The 20,560-nt window shown below is 34.7% G+C and overlaps 1 protein-coding gene across 2 annotated transcripts; it reads right to left on the bottom strand.

The window, feature by feature from the left end:
* Nucleotides 1-1,836: 1,836 nt before the first annotated feature.
* LOC132706523 (facilitated trehalose transporter Tret1-like) lies at nt 1,837-19,409 on the bottom strand. Of its 2 annotated transcripts, XM_060677887.1 has the most exons (5): nt 19,024-19,409; nt 11,001-11,106; nt 6,275-6,410; nt 5,961-6,218; nt 1,837-2,864 (listed from the first exon to the last, which is right to left on the bottom strand). In XM_060677887.1, the coding sequence occupies exons 1-5, from the start codon at nt 19,029-19,031 to the stop codon at nt 1,900-1,902; spliced, it is 1,473 nt and encodes a 490-aa protein (XP_060533870.1). In that variant the 5' UTR covers nt 19,032-19,409; the 3' UTR covers nt 1,837-1,899. The 2 variants fall into 2 exon arrangements, with proteins under 2 accessions (XP_060533870.1, XP_060533871.1); XM_060677888.1 differs by lacking the exons at nt 11,001-11,106; nt 19,024-19,409 and having other exon boundaries at nt 6,279-6,400.
* Nucleotides 19,410-20,560: the final 1,151 nt, after the last annotated feature.

The raw sequence follows: 20,560 nt of genomic DNA, 5'->3' as shown, positions 1-20,560 counted from the left end.
ACCCAACAGCCCACTGAAAACTTATCTCAATATCTTTGTCCTCACCTAAAATATGAATAAAAGAGCTAAAAAAAGTTGTATGTTGTATTTTCGCTTATTTTTCCATTAAACATTAGCTTTAGCTGACTAACCAAAACTAATCGACTCTTGAGCACTGAATAATTTTATTAATCAATGAATTAATTTAATGGTAAAATTAACTAATCAGTATTTTTCTTTGTTCCTAACCTGGCAATTACCTCTAGACGTTAGATGAACTCGTCCAGTTTAAATAAGCCGTTTTTAATGCAATAAACATTTAACAAATTTGATAGATGTTTAAAACTGTAACAGAGATAAAAACAAGATTTGAAGATTGAAATGAATTATTTCCGTCAACAGAGATGTTTTATCCTTTTTTTGGATGGTTTTCCACATTTTATTGGATACATACATTAATGGTTTAATTGTTCATTTCTTTATATTGGTACTCAAAATACTATTACTAGATAAATAATTAGAACAAGGTTTACATGAAAATTTGATAAATGAATTAACCAAATGAGAAAAGAAGAACACTAAATCAAAACTATCATGTCAAATCAATACGGAATCATGAAATAACATCAATGTCTATCAGACTAAAGTAGTGATTGTAGTTCTTTCGGGTTTGAGTGATTGCGAAAAATTCAAAATTTTAGAAATATGTTATGATTTCATAAAGATTTCACAGATTTTATGGATTTCGCTATGTTGGTTCACAAGATTTCACGCGTGATTTACCGATCAATCCTAAGTTTCGGTAGGATTCAATATTGTTGCAATATGTTTATCAAACATTTTGCTTATAGCTGCGTACAGATGCGTATAGTGTATAGTAGTAGAGCTTTGAGGAAGGGGAGCTTAACGCTCTGTGACTACTCCTATAATTTTTACGAAATCCTACTCCATTGTGGCTCAATTTTTGTTTTTAGTTGATATTATTAATCTCTTGATGGTATGGATGGATATGGACCTTGTGGCTGCAGTTATGTAGACGACTCTATATTTAAAACATCAAACCCGAATGTAGTAACTCTCAGAGCGGAAACGCAGTCGACAGAAGAAAATGTCAAACAGTGGTTTACGGCCAATATAAGTTTTTAGAACTGAAATCTGTGAAGTTATTAGGTGCAATCCTAGATGATACGCTCTCTTGGAAGGGCCATATTGCTTATTTAGTAAGGCGCCTCTCAAGTGTCCACTTTAAAAAATTAATTAGAAAAGATTTTAGCATATACTGTGTGGAAACAGATTCCATAAAAATTTTTCGTATTGAAAGAATAGACAATTGTCAACCTGTTTTTCAGAAACTTGGGGTTAAAATCTAAAATTTTGTTACCACTTCCTCCTCAAATTTACTTCGGACTAAGCGGTTTATAATTATTTGTGGAATATGGTTTCTATTCTGTATACATTGCGATAGTGGCTCGTATTGATTCTGATAGATATCTTCTATTTTTATGCGTGTTTGTTGTATGTTGTATATTACATTTTTATATCTATTGTAGATTTCATCTAACCTTATACATTTTTATGTACTTGTGCTGTGAATATACGTTGAATGTTAACACAGTCAAATACAGAATCTATCTATCCATGACCTTGTAGTTAATAAACCAATTAGTCTTTGAAATTTGACAAATATTTCTATTACAAGAAGACAATTAGAAGTTGACAATAAAACCCACAAAGTGGAAACGTCTCTCAAAATTCAACTCCTTTTATTTCAGGTGGGGATCAAGCTAAGGAGACGCGGCTTTCGTCATGTCATTTATTCTTTATCCGACTATCCAATACATAATCGGAGGCGGGGGCTTTGAGGTGGTAATAAAAAAACAAAAACCTACTAAAGTCTTTTATTTCGCGAAACCCCACGCGTCAAGCTGCCGATTCGGCGTATTCTGTCGCGCCGCCCTTAAAATAAACTTCGATTTCGCTCAAAGTACGACCTCTGGTTTCTGGCAGGACCAAGTAAACGAAACCCACACCCAAAAACGCGATCACTCCGTACACCAAGAACGTACCGTCCGCACCGAGGAGGTCGAACATCCCGGGCATCGTTTTCACCACACTGAACATCGCTAAGAAAGCAGCACACGAAGCTACAGCACTGCCGACGCTTCTGTTGGTTAAGGGCAATAGCTCCCCCAGGAGGGTCCAAGGTAGGGCCACATAGGCGACCGCTACGAACGATATATACAACGCCAACGCCACCACGGGCACGAAGAAGAGCGTTGAAGAAGACTGCCGGAGGAACCTCGCGAGGTAGATGTGAGCGGTCAGCATGAACAACGCGATGCTGGTGCCTAAGCTTCCGAAAACCGCCAGCCGTCGTCTGTCGAATTTTCTTATCAGCAGACAGGCCACCACGGAAGCTGCCACTCTCACCACGTCTATGAAGACGGTGGCTAGGTATTCGTCGATCCCGGGCCCCGCGGCAGTCTTCATCAGCGACACCGAATAGAAGTTCACGGCGTTGATGCCCGACCACTGACTCACGACCAACAACATGGTTAGTATTCCAAGAGGTTTGAGGAACTCCGGCACCAAGAAGCTCTTGGGCGTGAGGTTTCGCTCGACGTGGTTTTTCTGATTTGTCAGCATGATGTCGAGCTCGCGTTGGGACTCTTCCGAGCCGCCCCGGAGCCAACGGAACGATGTTTCGGCTCCGGCGGAGCAACCCTTCTTCGCTAGCCACGGCGGCGACTCTGGAGTGGGTAGCATCAGCAGCCAGCCGAGGATCGGGATCGTGCTGCATACGGAAGCAGCAGTTTTCCAATGGAGGAACGTCCCCAGCACGTGAACTAGTAGGAGACCTACGGATATCGCTAAGGATATTCCGCCTGCAACAAAGTTTATCTTTTTAATGCATATTTATTGTATTAACGACTGATAAGTTCCACCAAACTGATAAGGAATTTCAAGTTCTATTCCGTACTAAGGTATAGAGCACATAATTGGCGAAACTTCTTATCTCAATAATAGAGAATATGTCGTCGAAGAAACTTAATGTTAGGATAGGAGTGCCTGAGGGTTCCATCCATTGACGGTTCTTCTTTATTATCTGCGTAAACAGTATTTTCCAAAGTCTTGAGCCTTGATTGTGTGGCCGTAAAAGAGATGATAAACAACCGGACGTAAAAATAGATTCGGTGCCATAATTCCAACAAAGGGACGGATTTTGTCTTAACATAAAAGTTGCTTTACAAAGTTCCTCGGAATTACAGCCGACCAACATTTAAATTGGAAAAATCATTTAATTTTGTCTGCAAAAATCAACTCGTTGGGTTTTGTTTTACGAAATTTAAGAAGAAATATTAACAACAAAGCAAAACAATTTATATGTTCTGAGATACGAGGCTTGAGTCCGGTAATTACAATACCCGCAATTGCGTTAACTTAAAAACTTTTTTCATCGTCTAGCCTGTGGGCAGACTGACTTAATTTTGGCGTGTATTCTACTCTATACCTGCTTATATAATGTTTAAGGGGGGCAGAGATAAAGGACGGGCGTGTAGATTGCCTCGGATAAATTTGATTCCCATATTGGTAAAAACCTGAGTCGCGGTTTAGATTTTTGGGTTGTTTATAGATTTCTATGGATTTTTAAGATATAACAAATAAGATTTGCTGCCCGGTTTCAGGATTGTGTTCAAAAGCTGCTGATGGAGGTTAGGTCCCTAAAGTTTAAAATATCATTGTATTTAAACAACTTTAATTAAAGGGTTTCGTCACTTCACACGATTGTAAGTAAACAAAATAGATTATGGAAGTGTTGACGAATGAAATAAAACATTCTGGCAAATCAAATTGAATGATCGTATGTTCTCTCGTTCTCTCATCTCTTCCAAACATCAGCTTCATCATATTGCTGCATTAGGAGCACGCACAATTTTGTGAATGCACGCCGTAGTCACGCACGCCACTTGAAGTCTTTACGTCTGCGACTCGTCATACACCATCATTTCCCGAAAACAACTTGCATACCCGACCTAAACGCCATTGCGTGAAGTTGTATTTCTGCTCCTGATTTCTTCCACTTGTGCCTATACTGCAACTCATTGACATATTCTTTCCGCCACCTTTTCCAGAAGTGCTGTTGAATTCTTTGAAGGGGCTCAAATCTGGACAAGCGGTTCATGAATTTGTTTGAAACGTCTGGATCTCGGTGATCTTCCCAACAAAAAGTGAGCTAGTGTAAGAGGACTTAGGCCATTTGGATCGGTGGACATAGGGAAAATTGGACGAGAATTCAATATTGATTCGATCTGAACCAACAACGTATACATTTCCTCAAAGGTGGAAACTACAACTTCCATTATCATTTTTAGATGATGCTTGCAACTTTTGACGCCATTTTCCCACATGCTACCCATATGCGGTGCACAAGGCGGCATGCTATGCTACCAGAACTTAACGAATTTTTCAAGTCACTTTGAAAATTACTATCCTTTAAAGTTTGGTTTAATTCCGCGTCGGCGCCCACAAAATTATTGACATTGTCAGAATACTCGTGAGTTGGCTTACCCCTTCGAGATGTAAACCTTCTAAATAATGCGATAAATGCTTGTGAAGTAAGGTCTGTAACCAATTCTAAATGCGCAACTCGAATTTTAAGGCAAACGAATAAGCATATCTAGCATTTTGATCGATTAGCATCGAGACCTTTATGATTCTTAATAAAATAAGGTCCCTCATAATCGACTCCTGTGGCCTCAAATGGATAGCCTTGATTGATATGCGATGAAGGCAATTTCCCCATTATGGGATTTTGAATAACTGCCTGGTACCTATAACAATGTATACACTCTCTTACTATCTTTTTTGCTAAATTTCTGCCCGCTGTGGTCGAACGAACGGAAGCAAGGATAGTTTGAGGACCCGCATGGCACAAATACAAATATTTATTAAACGGCCGCCTACACCAATGACTTGACCATCCCAAAATGGTGAAAGGCTTAATAATTGACTATTTGATAAAATAGGTTTACCTTGTGACAAATTACGATACTCAAAATAAAATGATTCCATTTGAGATTCTTGGATAAGTTTTAGTAAAACATGATTTATTTCCTGCACTATTAAAGGACCTGAGATTAAAGTCTTATTTGAACAATTAATTATGAATCTGAAAATCCAAGCCACAGTTCAAAAGGAAATTAACTTGGATAAGTATTTTGTTGGATGAGTGTGTTGATATCGTTACGTGGGTCACGTAAGTTCTCGAAACTGTACTCCTGGATTGGATCCATTTGATAAGGCAACCGTCCACATGTTAGATGATCTGCAGGATTATCGTTGCTAGCAACATATTTCCAAGGAAAACGACTCGTTATGTCCTGAATCTCAGCAACCCTATTGCTAACAAATGTTTTCAATTGATTAGGTGGTGTTTTTGACCAACCTATCACGATTGTTGAGTCTGTCCAGTAGACGCAGGTAAGATTTTCGAATTTTAAAGATTGTAGAACATGTCTTGCTAACTTAGCCAATAAATACGCCCCACATAATTCCAAACGTGGCAACGTTAGAGTTTTTAATAGTGCAAACTCTTGAGTTCTCGTTTAATCTCGATATCTAATAAAAATTAAAATTTCAATTGTATGGGTTTCATTTAGATGCTTAGATGCATTTAGATACTTCTATTCAAATTAAATTTCAAATTTCAAAATTAAATTTCTTTTTTGTTCTTTTTACATGAATACATGGTACGTGAAATTTGATACAGAATTCGCAAAAACGGTGTTTCATTATAAAAAAAAAATTGGTATCGACCTAACTTTTTTGACCCACCCTGTATATTTTCGGCGAATGTTAATATTAAAAACAACTGTAGTTTTATATATTTTTGAGATGCTCTTGACGACAAAGTAGATCGTTTTATCACAATATATACAGGGTGACCAGTTTAAAAAAAATTGGGTTTGACGCGAACTCACCGAGCAAGAATCCCCTGTATCTGGGTTCCGACGTTTCGCCGATATAAACCCCGGTGGCGGGTGCCAAGATGCCGGCGTTCAAACCCGTAAGGAACCTACCGACCAGCAGCATGTCCACGTTGCGCGCGCAGTAGATGATTATCCAGCCAGCGAAAGTCGGAAGACAAGTCGAGACGTGGGTGAATCTTCGGCCGTATTTTTCGGTGAGCAGACCGCCGAGGAGAGTGCCCAAAGCCATCGGCAGGGCGGCCATCGCCGCTAAAAGTCGATCGAATGGGTGGAGTTGTGACGGCTAGGTTTTGAGACGACCTTACCTACCCAAGATTCTTGATCTTTGTCAATGGGGATGCCGCCATTTTTAGTTTGAAGCTGCGGCAGCAGAACGGCCGAGTAGCCCACCGTGACGCCGGTGCCAACGGTGAGGAGTAGAGGCCCGGAGGCCGCTAGATTCTGGAAGAATTTTTCAGTAGAAGACGTGGGAGTTTTTTTTGCTGATTTTAAATATTCAGATAACAATTTCTTTTTTACTTCCGTAATCTGTCTCCGATAGGAAAACATGAAACATGACCAACGAATAGTTCAGATATCTCTCCACTCGACTTCTTGTTGTGGAACAAAATTTAATATGACAGATCAAATTTTAAGCACAACTTCAATGCTGCTTGTTTACCTCAAAAACACATTTTTTATTTTCTGAACTTCAATAATGGCTATTTTTAAACATGTTTGAAGCGTAGCTTGTCTTACGTCTACATCTGAAGCGGCAAGGCAGGTGGAGGTCTCTGGAGTATTTTCAAAAGTCAGAAGAATATCTAGCTGCATATTTTCATCCAAAACTCTCCAAATCTCCTTTGGGGAAATTTGGCTCCATATTGTCTGAGAGCATGAGCCGTCTGTGTCTTTCAACAAAAATATGAATATTTTTTAAAAGTCTTTTTCCATTTAAGGACCTTATTTACAAGATTCTTAAATAATGAATGTAATAGTATATTATGCAACAAGTGCGGTAAACGGCATTGCGTGAGTTAAAAAGTTTGCCAAACTTTTTCTACGACCGTTAGTTTTTGGGTACATTTTCGTAAAACACGAATACATTTACTGACATGACTGTCAGAATTGACAAACGTCAAAATTCAAAGCGTGGGTGTTGATAAAACAACCCAATGCCCTCGCGAACCCTGAAACGCGGATATTGCGTTAGACGTGACAACGTCTATCGCCTCCCTTGATCACGCTGCATAGACGTGACTGACCGCCCCGACGACGCCTGTTTTCCAGACATGCGTTGCGCGCAGTTAGTCAGTCGACCGCGACCGCCCTTGACGATAGAAAAGTGAAAATCGCCCTATCGCTAAACCCCCCTTTCACTCTTAATATTCCCTTATAAGTCGGTGTCCTCTTTGGACTAGCCCCTCAAACGGTTTCTTTCGAGAAAGTTTAATCCCTATTTTAACGCAAATTGTGTTTGTGATTAACTCAAATAAACCGATTGTTAAATGCCTTATCTTGTACCGTCGTCGCGTTGTGACAGAATATAGTTTGTGTTGTGTTAAACGGCTATCATTTAAAATAAACCAGCCCCGCAAGAATACAGTCCACACCCCCAACAAATCAACCCGTTAGATGGTGGTGAAGCAAGGATACGTTTCTCCCCCACGTGGGAAATATCTCCGAAAACATCCGATTGCCCCCAAACCCGTGCGGTAAAATTCCAAAAATGTCCGAAGTGGCTCGGATTCATGGGAAACGAAACTGACGTAGCAAAGCGACGCTATGAAAAACAAAACTATGGGAGCTACTTAAAATCCGACTAAACCAGTGCTTTTATAAAGCCAGACTATCTTCTCCGGTTCGCGTTCCGTTCACTTCGGAAAAATACCAAAGTGGGTGGTTCCCATGGATCCACAATATTACGAATGACAGAATTATAACTGTTTAGGTTAGATCGATAAATAATGCGAGTCAAAAATAAATATTCAAAATACCCAAAACGAAATATGGGAAAATATTTCTAGCTTCTATTTTCTATTTTTTTAAACGTCAAACCAAAAATTCTTCCAGTTTAATTACAATCGTGAAACCTTTAATTTTTTTATATCTCTTACGGACGACCCTGGTATAAAGGGCATAAAAATATATATAATACGTACTTTTCGGACGATCTGCATCGTTTGGTCGGACGAAATGTGTATTTTGTGATCGAGGACAGTAAAAGTTGGCTAAAAATTAGTCGATTATGTCATGACAACTTTTGCAACATTGATAAAGACGTAACCAACTAGTTTACTAAATACTTCGAAACCGATGCGAAATGTTTGGACCGCGTAGAATTATATCTAAATCGATTGATTTCAACCGACCGAGCAATCAGTAATAACTACACAATTTAAAGCACCAGTGTCTCATATTTGAACATATTCACCCCTACAGTTCTTTTACTTTACTTTTTAAATTTTGCCAACAAAACATTTATGAATGACAATAACTCAATTTTCCATGAATACATGTATCATGATATTTTATAGCTACCTTACATTTACAGTTATGTCAAAGTAATTTAATTTTATATTATATATTATATTATTATATTAAAAAAACTTTTTGTCAAATAATAATATACGGGACTTCAAAATGACACCCTTGTGTGACTGGAACCGTTAACCATAGAGGTTTAAATAGAAGCATTAAATGTACAGGGTGGTCGTAATTGAACAGGAATTACCTGTTTGTGAACTAGATAGAGCAAAATCGACTTACATGTCAAAGACTCGAGTTTTGAGAATCATTTATTGGTTAAAACCGCATGGCGATGTATTCACTACCAGCCGAGATATTGTTCACCCCTTTTGAAAATTGCCTCTAACTTTTTTATTTATGGAGTGGCGTACTCAGATTTTTTCCACAGTTCTGCGTTTTCTGATAAATAAATAACTTTCTTGTTTTATATTGGCAATCTTAGTTGGCTACAGTCTTAAAAAAATGTTCGTGTGGAGCCCTTTCAGTCATATAGATTTTTTGGTATATGTCATGAAAAAAGGCGGAAATATAGGGCATTTTTTGTTTATGTATTAGTAGGTCGTGCTTAATATATTCTAACAGATGTCATATAAAAAAATATAAAATAAATCAAATAAATTCAATTCAATCAAAATCAATTTTTCGACTTTTCTGGTACGATATGGATTAAATTTATGTTTTTAAGTAATCAAAACCTTAGTTTTTCCATTTGTGACGTCAGCTAGTTCCATTGAGGATATGCTTGGATTTTGCAATTCGCTTGTCGATTCATACATTTTTTATTTGCTAATAACTTAAGTTTGACCATTAAAATTATGTGTGACAAAGAATAAAAGTTATGTCCTTAACTTATATTTCCGCCATTTTTCGTCACAGGTACCGACAAATATATATGGCTGAAAAGAGCTCGATACGGGCATTTTTTAAGACCATAGCCAACTATGATTGTCATGTTAAATAAGAAAGCTGTATTCGTTTATGAGAAAATAGAGAACTATAGAGTAAACTGGTTGCGCGAGGTGCAACACTTCTATCTTGTTGATCAACCACCAAAATGTTTTATGACTTTCTGGTAAACCAATTGCCTATTTTGCTATAAGATGAGCAGCTATAGTTACGGCAAAATATGTTTTTGCAACTAGATGGTTGCGCCGTACATTTTCAAGAATATATAGATCAAACATATCAGAGGCAGATCGAACGAGAAACTCTATTTCTTTGGCCAACCCGTTCCCCAGATCTTGTATGTTTGGATTTGTATCTGTCGGGTCGGTTAAAAGATATTGTTTACCAAATTCTATCAACAACGGAAGACGCTATGAAAATATGAATACAAGAGATAACTCGTAGCCTGTTAGGAAAACAGTTACTACAGTTAAGAAGGCATTAGTTTTATTTCAAAATCGGGCATTTTTCCTTCTTATGCTTCTACACATTTTTTTAAATTTTTTGAATTAAGAGTACTTTTATTATTTAAAAATCATAAAATTATGAACTTTTATCTTTGAACTCTGGAAAAAGACAAATACACAAGAATAATTACTTGTGTAATCACGACTTTATAAATTTTTATGATACATAATTTTTTTTACCATTATATTTTAGTTTTTTTTTTATTTTACTGGTTTATTTGGCCCCGAAACTGGCCAATTTGGCCAGATTACAAACATTAGTACATATTATACAAAATTCCTAAAGGATGCCTTCCTAAAGAAAGGGTCTGGACTATTCCATCATCCTCCAAGTTTGTTAACATATTCATACAGTGGAACAACATCTAATTAAATAGTCATAAAATGAATCCTGTAATTTTCTTATACGGGATATCCAATCCCATCTGGCCTGGTTACCAGCGTGGATATAAGATATCCGAAAACCGTATTAACATAAGGGAATAACTTATCACAAATCCATATACATCTGCTTAAGACGAACTCTATTTCCCAAATTTATAGGCACTACGCCGTTTGGGTAAAAAATATACAAAACAATATTTTAAATCAAACCACACCAATTTCAACCGATTTCTACTTTTTATATATCAAGATACGGTTTTTACTAGCCTATTGGGTCATCATTTTACTAGATTTTTATTGAAGAAAAGTTATATTATTGCATTTGAATTTTCAAAGAATTTTGCAATCTTCTGTTATTATATTAAAGAACGCGCTCTAGCCGATTCACTAAGAACTGGATATATTACATGAAAGACTTATAGAGAAACATTTTTTTAACCAGACCAAGTTTGTTATAATCCGTTCAGTCGCACAGGAGTTACAGCTGTTTATTTAAAAAAAAAACATTGAATTACCCCCACCACTTTATTTTGATAGATACTTCAAAAAGTATTAAACAAAAATTACTCGAATAAAGCTTAGCTTTATAAAACCATAATTCGGTGAAAAATTCTTTTTAAGTTGACGACCTTTTTGGAAATCTAAAAATATTTTCCACGGTTTTCTGCAGCGCACTTTTTAAATTTTAATAAACCAGAATATTAACGCGTTCGCCGCATTGTCTTACCTGTTTAAAACACGGCGTCAGTATTTGGGCCAAGATCGCATTTTTCGGATCGTCCTCGTTGCTTTCTTGGGCCACCCAGAGTCTGATTTGCTTCGCCAGCCACGAGCTGAAAGAGCGAAACGTTTTTCTTTTGAGTCGCCCGTTACCGGCACCAAAACTTAATTCATATTATTCTGAATCAATTCAAATCTGGACATCTAGCAGAACAAAGAATATTTTGCTAAATAAGGTGCACTGGTGATATCGAGAACTATTTTTTTGTGAAAAGTAAAATATCCGTCAAAAACAAAATATCTGGTTTTTAGTTACCAACTAGTGTCCTTCACTTTTACAGCTTTAATGAAATAACATAACATCCATAGTTTTCAAGAAAATTGTCTGTTTATAAATTAATAACAACCTTTTTGAAAAAAAAAGTAAAACATAGAAACTAGATAAGTTGTTGTATCCTTCACCCTTGAAGGATACACGGTTCAGTTCTTTTCCTCATATTGCCCAGTACTCTTTGAAGTATACCTCCATTGTTTCTTATTAAATCGCAGCAAGCTCTTATACGATCCTTCAGCTCTTCCCTAGTGCTACCTGGGGTATGATAAACCATACTCTTAAGATGCCTCATAAGAAAAAAGTTCAAACTTTTTAAATCTGGGGACCTAGGGGGTCATGGTTGACGTCCGCCGTGACCTACTAATTGGTTATTAAATGTGTGATTTAAATATTCTTCTATTGCAACACTAAAGTGAGTAGGCGCGCCGTCGTGCATGAACCACGTTCTTTCCTAACTAAATATGGAACTTCTTCTAGCAATATTGCCAAAACATTTTCAAAAACCGGCGATAATTATTACCCTTTAGCTTTTCTGACAGGAAAAAGGGTTCAATTAAGTAATTTCCAACAATTCCAGTCCAAACATTTACCGAAAACTGTTCTTGGTGTTGAAATTCTACAACTGCATGGGGGTTTCATCCATCCAAATAAGGTTATTGTGGAAATTTCTGATTGCATCTCTGGAAAAATTAGCTTTATCTGTTAATAGTATTTCTTAAAACTGTTTCTTCAGTTTATTGAGCTCTTACAGTTCCAAGGGCCCATTTTAAATGGTTATTTGTTCTCAAGCATGTTTCAGTCAACCTTCTATGTACATTTGAAAATATTCGCCTATCTGGTATAACTCTCTTATGAAAGTGCATTTGATATAATCGCTAGGTTCTGGCACACTGCCATCAGCCAAACCATACATAAAATACATATCTGCCAACTTCTCATTAGTAAACTCGACCATTCCTTTTTAAAATAACAATGCTAACACCAAATTAATAACTCACGAAGAACTGAATTTAAAAACTGATGTCAAACAACTGTCAAACAACTGCCTTAACAACAGAATTAATAATTATTATTACGTACTTCTTATTCGTACGATTCTTCTATGTATTCTAATAAAACAGATAGACAATTGGTTAAGTAAGAAATAATAATGATATCGTTATAACCATGCAGAGAAAAGGTTTTTCATTTTTTAAGCGAAAACCGTAGATCGGATTGAAAAAAAAAACAATAAATTAAATTTCTTTAGAAATGATAGGAGATAGTAAGAATAATTTTCTTTTTAAGAGAAATCAGTGTATTTTAAAATAATTGTAGTAGATTAAATAATGCTTCTTGTAGTAGTACATGTGTGCCAAATTTCATTTAAATATCTAAAGTGGCATTACATATATTAAAAAAAAATTTTTTTTTTTTAAAATATTCCACTCTGTATTTTATAACTTAAGACATACGTACATATGAAGTTTTTTTTAATGTATAGTGAATGGCTAAAATATGGAACAAACTAATTAAAAATCATAATTTTTTCTTGCCCATTTTTTCAAGTAAACAGAAATTTTATAGGATATATCAAAATGTAGATGTCGATACAAGTTTTTTTTTTAATACTTTTTTTAATTTCCACCATGTCAAATTTAATTAATAATTCATGTAGCATACCATCTCGTTTATAAGCAAATGAATAAAAAACAGAAATCTTATTTTGAAATGAATAGGTAAGTAGCTAGAACCAGTAAAGTTCTTAAATTGTTACATTTACATTTCTGTCAGTAAAGACAGAGAATATGACGCATTTACATAAAAATCGGGGAATTGAAATTTTAATTTTTAATACGTATGGAGATAAAACCAGCATTCAAGAAGTGTGTAGTTTGTTTAACACAAATTATCCTGAAAGACCCAGAAATTGGGAGATCATCCAAAAACTAATGATAACATAAGATTAAACATTATATTAGACGTTGGGGTTAATCCCGGTTGAGCATCTACTGAAGAAGCTCCAAATAGTGATGTCAGCCAACGAACAGGAACTGAAAAAAGATGACCCCGACCTAGGCCTATAGTTTCGTGAAATTATGATTGAAATGTGCAACTTGAATCCATTTTTTCATAATGAGATAATGTTTAATGAAGAAGCCTCGTTTTGTTTAAATGGTAGATAAACAAAACTATAGATTTCTTTAAAAAAATAATGCCCAATGCATGAAAGAAAATCATATACGGTTTGATGGTATCTCGAACGTTTATAAGCGGCGATGCGATATCTATTTTCAGCGGTTTTTGAGAACATAATTATTTTCTTCATTTTTATTACTACGAAACTGATGGAATTTATTAATATCGAAATTAGTTCTATATTATACAGGGTAGGTCAATACTAATGATTTGCTAACCAGATAGAAAAATAGTAAAAAATGTTTTATTGTTTAATTAAACACGATGTATATTATTACATATTCTAAGAGCAAATTAAATTCTCTTTTGAATAACAAGCAAGCTTCTCTCTGAAAACTGAATTTACTGTGGCATAATTAATCTTTTAGGTGGCCGACGAAACAAAATTTTCAGAAAAGAAATCGAAGGAATGAACCACTTTTGGTCTGTCGACAATCCTCATGCAACATAAGAAATGGGATTTCAAAGGAAAATGAGTTTGAATGTGTTTTGTTAAAAAATAATAAAGTAAGAATTATACGAATTATTTAATGACCATTGCTTTCGACGTTTAGGGGTGCAGGATTGGCCAGAAAGAACCCCCGATCTAATGCCATTAGTTTTTTAACTATGGAGTGCGTTAAAGTCACGCGTCAAGAGTTAGTCGTCGGATTGTAAGATGCTTTGAACAAATATATTCTTCGGAAATAAAGAATTAGAATGCAATGATGAATGGATTGAACTCATTTTTCTGTGTGCAATTTTTTTTTTAAGTTTCTAATATCTTCTTAGTGTAAATAGTTTCTAAAATGTTTTTCGCAAAATGGTTAGCAAATTTTCTTTTGTTCTGCATGTTCTGGCTATAAAAATAAATAAATTCGTTAAAAAATGAATTATTTGACATAAGACAACGTTTTTTATGAACAGTTCTCCATGGAACCTTTTAAACTCTATATTAGACCTTCTTAGCCAGTGGTCCTCTCTTTTCCTTCCAACAATAATTCTTCGCAATACTTTCCTTTAAAATATTTCTAATGCTCCGCCTCCCTTTTGTCGAGCTTCCATACTTGACAACCATACAAGACGTACGTACGCCTTTTTTTTGAGACTCCTTGACACGTTTGTTTCTTGCTCTTAATATGTAATGTAATGCAATAGGATGTAATTTAGCCATCCTCCCTCTAATTTCATACATTTTGCTAACCTTTCTTGAATTTTACACTTTTCCTCACAATCTGATGTTATAGATACCCCTAAATCATTATTTTTGTCTACTTTTCTAAAATAATATTCCAATAGTATATTAAATAATGATATTGATAATAGATATCTTAGCCTAGTCATTACCCGGAATTTTTCTGACGTTTTTACCTTATAGTTTCTGAAGTCATCTTTGTTAAATTAACAATTTTATTTGATATTTTCAATTCCACCATCGATTCACAGAATTGTTTTCTTATGACTGTATCATAGGCTTTTTTAAAATCAATAAACAGCATATATTTATATAAATTTTGTTTTAATATGTAAATCTAACCCATTGCGGACCTATTTACCTCAGAAGCCACACTGATTCTACCCTATTTCCTCCTTTAATTTATTCTTGTTGACGATCGCCATAATTTTGTATACAGTATCTATTAGTGCTACGCCTCTGTAATTATCGGATACAGTATTATCTCCTGTTTTATGAATTGGGCAGATAATTGATTCCCTGTATCTCAAGGGCATTTTTTCTTCCTTCCATATTGTTTTAAGCACGTTATATAGATTCTCCTCAAGCTTATTTCCACCACACACACCACACATTTAAGCTGTGATAAAGAAAATAATTAGTAAGTTCGAGAAATTAATTATTTTCTTTATCACAGCTTAAAGATAAAGAAAATAATTAATTTCTCGAAAACCACTAAATATAGATAGATAGAACTTATAATTAAAAAGCAATCATAAAGTATTAGCGTATAGGAAAATGCAATAATATACATGGTGTCCCACTAAAAATTTCAATTTTGATGCTACTTTTTCGATGAAGCGCTGACGTCGCAACATTTAAAATCAATAGCAATAGCATCGCCGCTTGTGGAACTAACCAAATTTTCAAAGCAATCCAATTTATCGTTCGCCGTAAACGTACCATCAACAGTGAAACTAACCAAAATGACGTAATTCCTATTGTGCAGTTTCCTTTCCAAATCCAAATCATCCTAATATATAGACAGATTTGGTTTCAACAGGATGGTGTTCCGCTCCATTTTGCTCGGCAAGTGCGTGAGATCAACTGAATGACCCTAAGATACTACTCCACTGGATTTTTTCCTCTGGGGATATTTTAAATCAAAAGTGTGTAAGGAAAATAATATTAGGATATAGGGTAAGCTACTTGAATTATACGTGAAATTTAGCGCAGAATTCTAAAATGGGACATATATATAGTTAAGACGTAGAATAGTTATAGAATAGAATAGAGTTTGATAGATCTCCGGTCAGAACATACCCTCTGGGGGAGGGGGGGTCGTTTTTTTTGGGCCACACTGTATCATGAGATCTCGTCGTAATAATCTTGCGTCACGGTGGTTAGAGACGCTCCATACAATTTGTGTTCAGTCGTCGCAATCGGAGAAAGTTTTTAGTGTTTTAAATCTTCGCTTTCGTAGTCGTTCGAGTTGACGAGTCGTGTAGTTTGGGTAAATTCGCCAATTTCGAAAAGTCAAATTTCAGCGTCCCCTGAAATCTCGTGCATAAACACGAAATGCGTCCACCATTTTCGACTGCCACATAAAATACAGAGAATTACAGAAAAAAATATGATTACGCCCCTGCGTTCGACTCAACTGGGTAATAATAATTTTATCTAAATTTTAATATCCAACATATGAGATTTTTCTAACTGCACAATCAAAATACTAATATTTTATATTTTCAAAAGTTGGTGCATGTTCCATAGTCAAATTGTCAAATTGTTTAGAATTATGCCTTAATATGAAAAAGTTTTTTTGGTTCGAAAGAAATTAATATTTTTCTTCTTTTTTCAATAATTTTGAATACTGTCGCAAATCTTTCAAAATAAAATCAATTTAGCAAATTTTTGTTCCAATCCCATCTTACTTGTAAAATTAACTAAGATTTTTATTTTTTTCAGCGAAACAAATTTTATGAAAATTCTTAGTAGCCAAAGCATTGCTGAAAAGCCTATTAAAAAATTGTCATTAAAATAGTAAACATTGTTATTTCAAATTTTTTCATAGAGAGCTGTAGTTATAATCTATTAATAGTTGACAAACACAAAGTGCTATTAAAATAATCACACATATCCATGATATAAGGAGATGGTGCATGTTCGATAATTCTTATATTATGATAATCTGATGCCTTTGAAGTAAGCATTATGACAATCTGATGTCATTCATTGTTATTGTAAAATAATAATTACTTGATTATTAAGAACTTTTATTTCAAATGCCGTCTCCAGTGCGTGAAGAGGCAGATATCTTCAATGTACGACATCCGAAAAAACCAATTCACTACTCAATTTTTATAACATTTGTGTTTGGAAGAACGTCGCAAACCATGGTTTGTATAAGACTGATGGCCTGCCTATTATTCTAGAACTGTTACCGAATGGTTAAATAGACAATTTGGAAACAAATGGTTAGGACGAAATATCGATCTACGGGGCCCTCTTCGCCAGATATCAGCAGATTTGATTTTTTTATTTGTAAATATATGAACAAAAAATTTATAATTTTATGATTACATGCATCGAGCGAAAAGGTGGACATACAGAAAAGCCTGATAATTTATTTTTAATCATTTTATTTCTTCTGCCTTCTAAATATGTTGTTATTCGTGATGTTATTTTTCCTATCTTGTTAAATTGCACACTTATAAATTGGTTCAGATTATTATATAATATTATTTATTTTAGTAAGCCTTTTATGGTTATCTTTGATTACGCGTTTCTCTTCATTAGTAGGTTTTTGTAATAATTTTGCTTGCTACTTAAATGACGATTTTTTCATATGGCTATTATAATAAGCAATGCTTTAGTTATTTAATAATATATTATCCAACAAGTGCGGTAAACGGTATTTGAGCCACGAGTTTATTCGGCATGAGCGGAGCGAGTGATTAATAAACGAGTGACTTAAAAAGTTTACCAAACGCATTGCATATTATACTTTTTCTAAGACCGTTAGTTTTGGTTAGTACATGTAATATTCTCCCAGTTTTTATCGATCGATATGCACGAATTGTTCCCCTTTGCTTTTTGCGTTATGGGTTTTTGTTGTTGAAGCACTGGGAGTTTTTCAAAAATAAACCTTTCCAATTGATATTTGTATTCGGCCACATATTTGATGCGTTTTATTTTGTGCCTAAAATATATGATAATTATTCCCTAGTTTGTGCAGTAGTGCTGTTATACAGCCCCGGGTAATCTGTAAATAAAATCAAAAACATGCCAAACTGTGTCAAAATACGAATAAATCTCTAAGTGATAAATTGAGAACTGCTAGCTAACGGTAATTATTTTATGCTGCAAGTTTACCAAACGCATTGCATATTATACTTTTTCTAAGACCGTTAGTTTTGGTTATTGTATTTTTGCAAAACAACACGAATATGTTGAGTGACATGACCGTCACAAATGTCAAAATTCAAGCCGTGCGGTAATATCCCGGGAAAGTCGGAAGAGGCTCAGATCCACGTTGTCCGCACGCTAGATCGGTGTATAATTAGGTATTTTACATAATGATGTAAAAACAAAAAATTTTGATTATTAAAATTTGTGTTTCGATATATATATATATATATATATATATATATATATATATATATATATATATATATATATATATATATATATATATATATATATATATATATATATATATATATATATATATATATATATATAATCTCAGTCAATTTTATGAAATAAGATGGTATTGAAACAAAAATTTGCTAAATTGATTTACTATTGAATAATTTGCGACGGTTTCATAATAATAATGAAATTATTAATATTTTATTCTAGTAGGCCCTGCTTTGATATTAAGAAATAATGTTTAATTTAAACAACTTTTTATCTAACTCTTGTACAATTTTTTTTTTCGCCCTAACCTGTATGCTGTCTGACTTGCAAATATTTTAAGTGCGCCTACTATGATTATGGTAATATTAGTATTTTTATTGTGCAATTGGTAAAAATAATTTCCATATGTGGCACATTAAAATGAATAGAATATTAGCTAATTAAACTTGCAAACTATCTAATTAAAGGGTAAATTAAATATTTGAGACCATTTCCCGCCTAAAAGTGTTTATTAAAATTAGATAGGCTTAATATGTTTGTAATTTACGCGTGTTGTTTAAGCTCAATGCTAAGAAAAAAAAATATTTTTTATAAAATGGGAGACCGCATCCGTATAAACTCCCGAATGGGATTTAATTTATTCTACACCGTAAGGAAAGGAATCGTATAAATTATAAAGAGATTATTAAATTTAATTTTAAATTCAGAATTTTCAATACTTACTGCTTCATCGTGAGGTCTTCGAAGACTTTTCTCGGAGTCGATATTACGGAAAACGCGATCAAGCCTCGCGTTTTCGTTTCGCGGTCATCGTCGCGTCAAGAACTCGAACGACAATGAACCGCTCGACAGTGAAAGTTACCGAGAACGACCCGAAGGAGATGGAAACCCGCCGCTGTTGAAGTTTTCTTCTCGTTACTGTTACCGCAACAAAATGTTTTCTTGATTGTGCCTTCTTACTTTTTGCTGTGACGGGCGTATCGTCAATTGTTCGGTCTTATCATCAACATCAAGTTAAACTTCGGAGCCGTCATATCGCAGCGTACGAAACACCCTATATAAAGTACACGAGCATCCGGAAACAAATTTGTGCTATGTACGCAACAGGTGTGAAAAACATTTGAAAATTTACCATTTTCCAAATGAATAATATAATTTGTGGTACTGCTTCCTTGTGTGTAGTCAAAGACCTATATAACTTTTTCGTGGTTTTTGGATCGAAAAAATTCATTCATTTTAATAATTAGTTTTCCTCCCTTAATTTTCATGAAATTAATGGTAATATTTCATATGGTTCATTAATTGAGCATCTAGAAAAAACTGCTTGCTTTGTAATTTTACATTCTGTCCCTAAAAATTACTTTGTGGTGTACGCCAGCCTCATATTTAAATCGGGGAACTACCATGATTCAGCGAACACTGAAAACTTTGAAAGGTGATTTATATTTCTATTTTATGGGAAAAGTAGTTTTTCCGACTTATGAACCGAGATAAAAGTTTTAGTTTTGTACCGACGAAACCTCTCATTTCCTCAATAGTAATATGTTTTGGGAAAAGAAGTAATTTATATAATTTTATTTTACTTTAAAAGGTGGTTCAGTCAACAGCTGTTTGAAAATCTTAGTAAAGCTTCACGTCACTAAGCTTCACTTTGTCATTGCCTAATCAAAGGTGGATCAAGCAGTCTCTTGTCGAATGACTGCAAAAAAGAAATATTCCAGTTCAACCAAGTTTAATGAAAGACCAACTATGGATGTTAGTGAAGAAACACTGACCAGAAAAACTGCATAGGTAGTTCCTAAGTATCGCGTTTTGCGGCTTCCGCTTGGAAATGGTTTGGTCAGATTGTAAACGGTACTATGGTGCCAAAATAGGTTCCATCATTCCTGTAACATCTGATACTATACTGCGTTTATGGACTGAACCACTTGTTCAAGTAAAATAATAATAATTCTTCTGAAAGATTATTAGTTAATCGATGCATGTAATATTCTCCCAGTTTTTATCGATCGATATGCACGAATTGTTCCCCTTTGCTTTTTGCGTTATGGGTTTTTGTTGTTGAAGCACTGGGAGTTTTTCAAAAATAAACCTTTCCAATTGATATTTGTATTCGGCCACATATCTGATGTGTTTTATTTTGTGCCTAAAATATATGATAATTATTCCCTAGTTTGTGCAGTAGTGCTGTTATACAGCCCCGGGTAATCTGTAAATAAAATCAAACCAAACTGTGTCAAAATACGAGTAAATCTCTAAG

The sequence above is a fragment of the Cylas formicarius genome, unplaced genomic scaffold (genome assembly GCF_029955315.1).
Source record: "Cylas formicarius isolate icCylForm1 unplaced genomic scaffold, icCylForm1.1 PGA_scaffold_8__14_contigs__length_24414737, whole genome shotgun sequence".
Taxonomy (NCBI): domain Eukaryota; kingdom Metazoa; phylum Arthropoda; class Insecta; order Coleoptera; family Brentidae; genus Cylas; species Cylas formicarius.
This window is presented reverse-complemented; position numbering and strand designations above follow the sequence as displayed.